At 39.6% G+C, this 12,111-nt stretch overlaps 1 protein-coding gene across 2 annotated transcripts in view; it reads left to right on the forward strand.

Annotated features, from left to right (window-relative positions):
• The window catches only part of CERS6 (ceramide synthase 6), a 111,576-nt gene that overhangs the window by 67,154 nt on the left and 32,311 nt on the right, over positions 1 to 12,111 (forward strand). For both annotated transcript variants that reach the window (XM_030454375.1, XM_030454374.1), the window contains exon 5: positions 11,865 to 11,915. In XM_030454375.1, the coding sequence (XP_030310235.1) occupies positions 11,865 to 11,915 (51 nt within the window). The remainder of the gene's footprint in view (positions 1 to 11,864; positions 11,916 to 12,111) is intronic.

Genomic DNA, 12,111 nt, shown 5'->3' on the forward strand with positions numbered 1-12,111 from the left:
TGAAACCTGAAGTCACTGGGCTGTAAATGTCCGGTTCTGGGGATCATGCATGGTGGCAAATTAGGTTGCAGATAAATAAACATAAGCACATATTGTTACAGAATACATATATATATATATATATATATATATATATGTTTCTATGACTTCAGAGGTCTTTTCCAACTGTGACAATTCTGTGATTCTGTGAAATTTTGCCATCCCAATTGTTTTGTCCTCTTTTGCCTAATCTAGGAGACTCAACAGGACTTTCAAATGCTGACAATGGCATAAATTTGACATAAGCACAGAGAGAAAAAGCAACTCACTAATTAAAAAAATAAATCTAGATCTGAATTTCAATTTATCTGCTTGGAATCCAACTGGGGCTTTTTAATAATGTCAGAGTAATAAGTAAATGCTCTGTAATCAGCAGTTTGGCGAGTTAAAATGCTACTGAGCCACACACAGCATTTATACTACTTGTACATTACACTATTGTTCTGGCTGATAATAGAGGGTCTGCCAGACCTTTTGTCCCCTCATGGACTGGTTGCCAGTTTTGACTTCAGCACCACATTCATCTTCCTGGCAACCCAGCTTTCTGAAAGACAGAAATTTTTCAGTATTTTGTACATAAAAATGGCAGATCTAGAGGAAATACTTCCTGGAGTCTTATTTGGGCAATTTTGTGATAAAAATATCTTCAATTCATCTGGAAACCTCAGGTGGCTCATTCATACCTGTAGCAGAGTATTTGGCACAGCCCGCTTCTGTTGCCAGGGGCTTTTCATGTTTTGCTATTAGGAATTGAATGAAGCAGTGCTATTTTCCACAGCTAATTAAACCTGAGCAAAGAGTACACATTTGGATATAATAGGAAGTTATTAATAATCTGACTGGTTTGAGTTGCTGTTATTGAGTGAAACTCAGTACTGCGACAGTGACTTGAAGCAGGATTTCTGGATCCTCATTTAAGCTAATGTAACCTTTAGAACAAGGCATCTTTTTGCACTCTTAAGAGCTTTGAGTCATAAAGCTGCTTCACTTTATCCTTAAAGTAGTAGGGAAAAGCAGCTTGTCAGCTGAATAAATATGCTATCAGTGAGCTTTTTTTCCTTTTTTTTTCATATTATATTGCCTTTCAGTGTTACCCATTGCACTTCTCAGAGCTCTGTCATTTCTCCTGCCTGTTGATGGTATCGGCCATTGGCTGTTGAACAACAGAAGTTAGCATGGGAAAATACAGCTTTAAGTTCAAATCTGATTCAGAGTTTTGTTTCTGTTTTTAATTGCTATCATCTCATCTGTGACTGAGAGATTTTCACCAGGGGTTTTTTTGGTTTTATTTCCCCAAGATTTGCGAACTCAAGGAAACAAGGGAGAGCAAATTCTCTCTTCTCACCCAGTTACTCTCGGTTTTTATGTGCCCAATTTGCTGTTTATGGTTTTGTACTAAATCTTAATTAAAAATTAGCAGTTATAAGCATAGTTCCTCTGCTCTCATCTCTACCAGCCACTCTTATTGCTAGTTGTTTTAATAGATTGATGGCAGAAAGACAACACACGTTATGTCTGAATAGATCCACTGGAGGATGACAAATGGAAGCAATGAAAGGTTTGTATTTGTGTGGTTCCTCAGCTGGAGAGAAAGAGGAAAAACAAAGTGGAATTGGACATAAAATTTTATGTAAATTTAGACATTTTTAAAGGTTTGCGAAATTATTTTGCCTGGCTTCCTCTGCTCTAGTGAAGTAAATGTTGTCATGGCCACTGACTTAGAACTGAGCAGGAAAGAATTCCTTGCAAACTGTATTTTTATATTACAATAATTAACATTTCCCCCACTCTCATTCAGTTAGAGAAAAATACAGTATGACAGATTTTCTCACTGGACTTTTTCCAGGCATAAGTTACTACTTGTGGCCTTATTATAAACACCAAGAAGTAGTTTAGCAGAAAAGACACCTGTAGACCTGCATGTGAATTCACCTGGTGCAGTTTATATGCACTAATCTCAAAAAAAATGCAATGGTTGCAGTAGTGAGAGGGGAAGAGGCTACTTTAATCTGTTCTTACTCATTGCTTAGGGTTGTGCCTCAGTTTAGCTGTGTCCAGTGACTGAAGAGCTTAGAAATGGGTGCTGTCTAGTGACCAGCACACTGTTGTGGTTGAAGATGGGGTGCTTTTGGCCAGCCTGCTCCAGAAACCTGTCTGGAGGAGCTCTGCTGCCTTGGTCATCAGGTTGGACTTTGTGGTGTCTCTGTATTTAGAAGAAGTCACCTCTTCTTTCAAGCTTTCAGTGGTAGCATTGAGAGAGAGGATTTCAGTTCACTGCCTTAAGGCTTCCTCACCAGCAATAGCTTTATCATTTTCAGAGAGTTAGGCATGATTTTGAGACCTTGCTGCTCTGTGCCTATGCAAAGGCAGAGCAAAACACAGCACATAGAAGAGTGTAAAGTGTAGGGGGCTTCTGTTTGTTTTTTCTGTATCCAACTGTTTCACAGTAGGCAGTGTAGGTTCATAAGTACAACAGTCTTAAAAAACTGTGTGTTGTGTGTGAAATTGTACCTCAGTGCTCACTTAGTAAGAAGATGATGGTTTTTTTAAGAAGTCAACTCTTAGTGGGTACCATGCAACAATGGAGCATGTTATATGTCAGTAAAACACAGAATGTATCTTGCAAAAGAAAGCAGCTCCCTGGGGGGTTTCCAAAAGTCCACGTCAGGAGTACAATGAAGGATGTGGAAAACAGCTCCTACCAGCACATGGCATGGAAGTCAGCAGCTGGCCAAAGTTTGACACATGCCCTCTCCCAGCCACAGATTGAAACTCTAATTACAGAAACTAGATGTTTAATGATGGGTTTAATTATAAACCACTTTCCTATAAGCCTTTGAGTAACTGTAGTATCAGAGCAGAGAGTACTGGAAACCCTGGAGCTTTGTTGCAGCTGCATCCTGCAGGAAAATTAGAGTACCCTGAAATCATGCAGCTCTGCAGTGGTTGCTAGGGGTGAACTGTCCTATTTATTTTTTTTATAATTTGCTCTTGGGATTTTTGCTTGTCTCTTACAGGCCAATGTAGGGTTCATCAAGTGTGAACCTCAACATTGTCTTTACAAACTAGTTCCAGACCTACTATTGTGTGTTGTCTGCTTTAATAAAATAAGCTCATAAATGCCCTCTTAGATGCAAATTCTAGGCTAATTGATGTGGTCTGTCTCTATGATTAAAAAAAAAACCAACAAAATACAGCAGACCAAGACAGATGTAAAACTAGCAGGTTTACAGCTGCTTGGTTTCACTGAAGTGTTATCAGGCATCAGGAATCATAGAATTATAGAATTTTCAGGGTTGGAATGGACCTTTAAGATCATCTAGTTCACCCCTGTCATGGGCAGTGACACTTTCCACTAGATCAGGTTGCTCAGAGCCCCAACCAGCCAGGCCTTAAAAACTTCCGGGAATGGGGCTTCCACCACCTCTCTGGGAAGCCTGTTCCAGTGTCTCACTACCTTTATGGTAAAGAACTTCTTCCTAACTTCCAATCTAAATCTCCCCTCCTCTAGTTTGAATCCATTCCTCCCAGTTCTATTGCTACCTGACATCCTAAAAAGTCCCTCAGCAGCTTTCTTGTAGCCCCCTGGAGATACTGGAAGGCTACAATAAGGTCTCCTTGGAGCCTTCTCCTCTCCAGACTGAATAACACCAACTCTCTCAGTCTGTCTTCATAGCAAAGGTGCTCCAGCCCTCTGACCATCTTCATGGCCCTTCTCTGGACATGCTCCAGCACATCCATGTCTTTTTGCTGAAGCCATGTCCCCTCCAGCAAGGAGAAATGGCAGTGCAGTGGGAATGCTCTGCTGAATATGTCAACTACTTTTTATGCACTCTTCCTACTGCAAACCTATTTGCAGGTAGAGCTACAGCAAAATATGTTGTGTAGTGGTGCTGGGAAGCTTGTTACCCACAAATTAAGAATGTTAGCCTGGCTTCTACAATTCTTGTACCTCCATCTGCATTGAACTGTCCTAGCACCAATGGCTGCCCAAATTGTGCATGATAAAACAGTCCTTTAAAGTGCTACTTGTACACTTGGAGGCAGAAGTTTAAAGCGGTTTTCTTAGTACAGAGAACAAGCAGAGAAAGTGTCAGAGGAAGATGGGAGGTGCATAAGAGCAAATCTTTGGATGGATGAGCCTATTGAGGGGACTGGTAGCAGGCTGGCTGGAGCAGGAGGAAGAAATACTACAGGCAGCAGCTTCTCCATTGGTGTTCTTCATTTCTGTTCAATGAATGCAAAGGTTCATTATTTGGACCCTTCCATATCCTCTAGGGTTATCGGTTCCTTTTGCCATCTTCATTTTCTACATCATTTGGAAGTAGAAAATACACATTTATCAGCACAAGACATAAACACTAGACCTCTGCACATCAAATTTTTTAAGGGAAAAGTAGATGTTTGTGGTTCCTGTGGTTTATGCTGCCTTTATGGAGATCATTTTATGTAAATAAATCAAAATTTGAATTCATCTTTGTTTCTAAAAATATTTTTGTGCACGTGCATATATCTCCATTTAAAATGTCAAGTGCATCTTCCAGTGATTGTTGTGAATCTTGGCCTTTTATGTGTCCTGTATATTTTATAGTTTCTGAATAGTAGAAGAATCATTTTTAATTATGTTTGGAAATCAGCAGTGCAGATTGCTGAGTGGCAAGGCTGGGCATTCTTCCTTGCAGAATCATTTTTCCTAACACTTTGTTTCTGCAGACACAAAGCACTAAGCTCTAGAGAAAACCAGTTCTGTAGAAACTTGTGACAGCTTGTCTAGCCACAATATATGAGAAGAGAACCTCAGGAGGTTCATTTGACAGTGTATCACTTCTACTGTCAGCCGTGCCAAGATTATGAATGCCTGTTTGGGTCTGTTAAGAATTTATGAAAATGCCATTCCTGGTGTGAGAAGCAGCTGCATCCCAAACCAAATCATCAGTCACTAGAAGGAAGAACATAGAGAAGTTGATGCAAAATTGTAGTCACAGACTTTGTTGTTTTGCTGAATTCTCTTCGTTCCCAGCATGGTGTTTTGTCAGAAATTGGTGATTTTTATGGGTAGAGGGAACTATACTTAATTTTGACTTAACTTTTGTAGGTGACTAAACACTGGTGCTTGCAGAGTGTCAGGTTTTTCTGCAGTTCATCCTTCTGGGAACAATACCAGCCAGTGCTGTTGGCATGATTTGCTGCTGAGGATTTGCCCTCAATGCCAGTCCCAGGCAGCCAGTAGAGACTGGAAACTGTTTCAGGTGTTTTTTAAGTTTTTAAGTTTAGCATGAGAAATGCTTAAGTAGTAGCAAAACAAATATAACTGTAGCAAGGGATGATGTTCATGTGGTACAGACCCTGGAATTTTTCAGAGAATAGTAAGAAAAAATACACTTCTAAGTAATCAGAGAAAATGTCCAAGACATCAATCTGAAGCCTGTGGAGGCCAGGTGAGCAGAGAGGAACATGAGAGAAACTTTGAAAAGCTGAGTAGGAACATTCTGGCTGTTCCTTTATAAAGAACAGTATTTTCTTGTAAAAATCGAGGAAAATAAGGATGAGTGTCATTTTCTTTCTATTGAAGAGAAAAATTTGTCAAAATATCTATACTTGAGAAAAGAAATGTCACTTTCTTTGACTTGTAAAACTATGACTTGTTTTATAGAAGTTAGTACCAAGGAGTTATGCTCCTTGCTAAGCTAAGAGGGAGAAAAGTGTATTACACTGTATGTTATATGCAGAAGCAAATGTTTTTATGGATAGGTACCTTCCTTAAGAGAGAAGCTGCAGTAATCTATGCCTACACCTTATCCCCATTGAGCTGAGTGAGAAGATGATGAAAGAAACCCACTATGGAATTTGCATCTAAGATTAATTTATTGGAAAATGTTTTGGTTTTACCATAAGAACACAGAGCCCCTGGCACAGGAAACTACAGAAGGATGCTTTTTGTCCTGCCTGGTAATCTGAATCTTTAACGTCAGCAGCCGTTCAGCATACCATGCCAAGAGGATGCAGGTGTTGCAGAAAGAAAGAAAAAGCAAGCAAGCAATTTAAGTAATTCCCCTCTGGGTGAGTCCTTATTCAACTAAGTGGTGTGCAAGAGGAATGCTTATTAATATATTGAAAAAGAAAAATTGCTATAATTTATAGCCATGTTTGGGGAAAATAGTGAGCACTGAGATGCTATTTAAGCAGATGGAAGGTCAAATGGGAGAAAAAAAACCAAAAACCCTCCCAAAATGTAACCAAAACAAAACCAAAAAAATAACAAACCAAGGCAACAAACCAACCAAACACCTCACAACCCAACAACCCCAAACAACTGTTAATTATGAATAACTGTCCTGCTGATGCTATGAAAGGTACTGTTCACTAGAAGTCTGCAATTTTCAGTTCCTAGTTAATAAAAAAGTGGTGGAAAGTGTTTATGTGTTTTGCAGTCAGCAGGAAGACTGTAGTCTCCTCACCTTCTACTGTTACACTTGCACTCTTAGATAAGCTGAGAAGCTCAGAATCTGGCGAGGTGTTGGTCTGCAGGAGCCAGAGGAGGTGTTGTGCCTGCGGGGGGAGAAGGCAGCTGCTGTTGAGGAGGAGTGTGTGTATCTCATCCATCACACATGTGCACCAGACAGCAAATGTTAGATCCAGGGCTTAGATAAAACTGCACATAGCATTTGAGGGGGTTCAGGAAGCACTGAGGGAAAAATCTGGCCTCAGTTGTACCACTTGTTTCCATAAAGAGCAAGGACCTGCCTAGCTTGATAAGAATAGAGATATGAATGCTCTGAGACATCTTTGCCCCTATCAGCCCAAATTAAATGAGGTGGGTAGAACTTTGCCAGAAGTTTAAATTATCTTGACTCATTCATAATACTAGTTTGTGTTCCACTTAATATTATTGGTAGCTGTTGGAGACAAATTATGTAAGGCTGTATCCAGATACATTAATCAAGGCAGATAAAATCTTACCCTTTTCAGATTGCAGAGTAGTTGAGTATATACACCGTAAATTATCAGGTTTTTGTGTTGTGCTGTTTTACAGGTTTGAAGTCTCCTAATTTCAAAAGCAGCTTAAAATTTTTTTTCTTTTTTGGGGAGAGGAGGAAAGAGGGAGCTGAGATTGTCTCAGTTTGGCTTGAAATCTGTTTTAAATAGGATATTGTGGGGAATCTTTCATGATCTCCCTGGATTTTTACATTCTGTATTCTGATAAAAACAGCAGGCAGATTGCTTATTTTATCTGCTGGAAAAGTCAGAAGATTTTTCTTACTTGTCTGTGGCTTTAGTAAGAACCCCTTTGGTAGTTACAACATGCCCATGTGGTCATGAGTAAGTCAGGTGTGTAACAGATCTACCTAATACTCCAAAATGCTAGGACAGAAGCTGCTCTGTAGAGAGCAGAGTATTGCTGTCATAAGGCAGTGAAGTACTTGTGCAAGGTTTCTTCAGTACTTTGCTTGTTTCAAGTTTATGGACTACCAAAAGTAGTCCATACAAGCAACAAGGACTTTTACAAGTAGTCCTACAAGCAACACCGTATTCAATTTTGAAACTTTTTTTAATACGTAGGCTCACACTTCTGAGGGCAAAGCAGCACCCATACTCGTGCATACAACTTGCATATTAGGGTTTCTAGTTGTTGTAGGTGCAAAGGAAAAATTATTCAATTGCTGATCCAGTGGAGTAGCAGTGAAATGAACCATGGAAGTACCTCGCTGTCCAAAAGCAGCTATTTTGCAAATTTATATGTCCTATGTGCCCTGCATACCCAGCTGTGTTTATAACTACAGACACAGGCTGATTCTATGAAATGTACATGGAATTCACACCCATGATGTGCCTGACACAGACACATCTGATGGCTGGTTCCTGACAGTGTGAGAAAGTACTTGCTGGTGAGATGAATGGCTCTTGTCTGTCTCTGAAAACCTAGCCTGATTCCTTTGTCGGTTTCCTGTGCTCAGTGTTTCTGCTGGGTACGTATGGATGAGAGAGGAATATTCTTGGTTTTATTACTGGGTAATGAACCAAAATTAACCTTGTCATTTTTACATAATACTTTATCAGGTGCATCCATTGCCTCCCTGATACAATAAACACAAAAATACCTTTCAGCCACATCAGCTGCCTAGGGAACAGAACACAAATGTAAGGTTTTTGATTGTACAATTTTTTCCTCTCCATTTACTATCAAAACTGACCTTTCACATACTATCTACTAGCAGCACTTTGAGCAAGACATGCAGATTTTTATTGCTTTGGGGTTTCTGAAAGCCAGGGCCCAATTAGAAGCTTCCTTTAAAGATAAATGAATGCGACAATGGATGCAAAGCAATCTGAGGCTTCTGGCTAAGCATGCAGACATATCAGATAATGTGTTCCTTTTTTCCCCCCAAATCTTTAGTCATTTCCTTGTCTCAAAAGAAGTTTACTTTCTGGAGGAGTTCTATAAAATTACTCCTTTTAATCAAAGAGCTGGAGATGGATTTGATGGAGCTTTTTACAGATATTCCTGTAAGAAAATGAAAATAATAGAGATTTTTTCCTTAATACTGAAAATGACAACATATTCAACAGCTGTTTATCATCTTACTCTCTCATTGATACTGCACTGATTAGGTGCTGCAACAGAGGCTCAGAGGTGAATCTCGGGTTTCCATCTGAACTTGTTAGGGTCTCTAAAGGAGGATGTCAGCATTGTAGGGCTGATGCTTTGTGCCTGACATAATGGGCACTCAAGGTTTTAGCTTTCTGCTTTCAGGCTAAGGATGGCCTTTTTGATTTTTTTCAGGTTCTTTGCATTCCTCACTTCTTCAGTCTCTTGAGGTTCCTCCTTTCCTCAGAAAATATATACTGAGAACAAGAAGTAAAATGGAAATTTAGGTATTGAGCAGGCAGTGGAAACAGTAGCACACTTTTTATGTCTTTCAACAAAGGATCTGTTGCAAAGCTAAGTCACTGACCTTTTCTCCTGTCCATCATGGACTTTTCAGGAAGAGGTGGGCTCTGCTCCACCATGAGCTTGCCTGGTGTGAGGAAGTTCACAGATATATCCTGATCCTGTCAGCACACCCAGGGCCCAGGTGATTCCTGAGAATGTCAGTATTAAGTCCTTCTGATTAACCCACCCTTCACCAGTGTGTCAAGGTGTCATGCTTCAGACGGTGGGGGCTTTTTCAGGGTTTTCTCCTTTCTGGTGACACCTACACAGAGCATCCCACAGTTGTGTGGTTTGCAAAGGACTGAAAAAAGATGCTTCTTGCTCCAACTATAACCATGGAGAAGTTAGGTTCGTTCTTGAACAGTGTTCATTGTGGAGATCAGAGGGGAAGTCTGTGCTTAAACCAAGCTCTTTTTCTCCCTCTTATGTAAGAACCTCCAGGGTATGCAAGCACAAAGTCCCCCCCTGCTGTAACTGCTAGGGTCAGTTCAGAGATGCCAAGGCAAGACAGGGGAAGATGAGACTGGGGGGGAAAGAGGGGTAAGAAAGTGGTATAGGTGCCCTGCTGTCATAGCCACTGTTGCCCACATAGAATCCATTAGGAATCCAAACTGCTACTCAGTTTTGTTTGAGATGGGAGCATGGCCATCTAAGCCTTATGTGTTTCAGAAGAGGCAGATGTTCTGCAGTGTATTGGTCTTTGAGGTTTAATGCATATCTTAAATTGTTTGTCAGTTTGTGGTATCCTTTCAGGCTTTGTGGTTATGGGAGTTCTTCCTGTGAGGCCTATTTAGCATTCAGCATTTTAATTGCACATAAACCTCTGAATCTGCAGCTCCCACAGCAAGTATCTCTCTGAAGAAGCCATAAGGTGTCATAATATTTGAAAGAGAAAAATGTGCATTTTTTGCTAGCACCTGTAATTTAGTAGCAAAATAATTGGGTAGGAAGCATCTCCTATCTCAACCCGAATCTGATACGTGAAAGACAGTTACAGCTTTTCAAACCTGGCTAAAACTATGAATTATCCCACAGTGTTTGGATGGATCTAATTTAGGCAGCTGTCAGAAAGAAATATTTTAGAATCTGTATATTAGTAACACTTGTAGGGGGGTTGTGACTGTTCCTAAAGACCTACTTTTTTCTATCAAATGAGAACTCAGAGTTAATACTCACTTATATAAGTACTGTAGAATAAATATGTGAATAAATAGATTGATTTCTCAAAATAATTATTTCGAGAGAGAGAGAGAAGTTTGGATTGGTTTTAATCATTCTTACTCTCAAAAGAGAGGCATATCAGAAACTTTAGGAGGTATGCTACTTCAAATATTGGTATACTTCTCAGGTTACAGAAAGAATTATTCCCATTTCAGGAGCATTTTTAACACTTAGTTTCTGTGTGAATGACACATTCCAAAAGCTAGGAAAAGCCTTTAGTAATCATAGTACTGTTAATCAACAAAGGCTGTAAGAATCTTCTATGAGAAAAATCACAATTAGCACTCCAGTATTATTTGGGAACTGGGCATAATTCTGGCCATCATCTATCTTTCCTCTTGAAATGGTACAAATCCATCCTAACTATAAAGAATCGACTAGCCTGATTCTCAGCCTGGGGCTTTGAATTTCTGCTTAGTGTTCATTTTTTTTTGGTTTGACATTCATCCATTGTATTTTGCATGAGTTTGAAATTATGCTTTGCCTGAGCTGAACTTCTCCACCTGATGGTGAGAACAAGAAAATGCAGTCTCTAGTGCAGTGAGGATTGATTTGAAAAAATGCAATCTAGTGGAAGCATTTAATGCTGTTAAGAGTATATGTGCCATTAATTCAGGAGACCTATTAATCATATTCTGCCCCCTTTAGACGGGGATGTAGAACAGTTAAAGCCACAAATGATGGAGTGGCACAAAGATCTTGAATCCACAGATTTCTCTCATGTTTTTGGTGAGACACCCAGTGGGTGGGTATTTGTGCTGTAGACTTGTACCTCTCTAAGTCCAGATGCTGCCAGGCCCTGAGATGCAGATTTGAAAGTCATGCATATCTGCAAGAAGTTGATGCTGCTCTTGCACAAAAAGGGAAGTGTGGATGTTGCTTTGATCATGTCCTAATTACCCAATGGGGAAATTCTTCATGGTTGAGCATGTTGGGTAGAAGAGCTTGCTCATATATTTTCCATCTGAAATCCATATAAATTCATGGAAATTGAGGTAAAAACTTTAGATGTTAGCTCTTTAGAACTCTGAAAGAAACAATCTGCTTGCAAGAAAATATTTTTAAAAGGCTTTATTTTGGTATTGAAGGAGAAATAATCACATAAATCTTGTGCAAGCAGCAAAGAAACAGGGACCATAACATAACTGCAAGTCCTGTCTTCTAGTTTGCCCAGCTTTTTGCAATGCAAGAGTCTGTAGATGTGTGCTACAATAAATTTGTCTATGGTACCTTTCATGTTCCTTTTGGTATCAGAGTATTTTCCATGTGATAGCAAGTTTTATCATCTGGAAAGCAGGAGGTATGATTTTCTATCTTAAGCTGATGTGGCTGGGCTGAAAGATATAGAAGGAGGCTTTTGTGTAACAGCAAATGCAAGGGACATTCCTTAAAATTTGAGCAGTCAAGTGCCAAGATCTCCTGTGCTATTGAGAAGGTAATATGATCATTCAAGATCATGGTGCACCAAGCAAAAATCTCTGTGGACAGGCAGGCTGATGTAATTCATTCTGTGAAACTTGGAGGAGTCTCTTGTGATATTCAGTTTTTAAAAAAAATCAAAAATTAAATATTTTAAGTTGGCCCTTTACTTTTGTTCTTCACTTGTATTAACCATATGCACTTACATTGCCATATGCTTTTTCTTTTTTTTTTTTTTTTTTCTCTCTCTCAGACACCCTGGCTCTGGAATACCAGACAGTGCTGGAACGGGTATCCATATCAGGTAAAAGTTACAATGCTGCCTCAAAAACAAACGTAACAGCTCCACAGAGCTCTTTCTTTATCATGGTGGAGCTTTGCAACAATGTTAGTAAGAAAGGACTACTCAGCATTTCACAACACGGCTAGATGCTCCATATCTTGCTTAAGTTAGGATGAGAAAGATGAATATAGCTGTTGTGATAAAGATGTAAAATGTG

Source organism: Calypte anna, chromosome 7 (genome assembly GCF_003957555.1).
Source record: "Calypte anna isolate BGI_N300 chromosome 7, bCalAnn1_v1.p, whole genome shotgun sequence".
Lineage (NCBI taxonomy): Eukaryota > Metazoa > Chordata > Aves > Apodiformes > Trochilidae > Calypte > Calypte anna.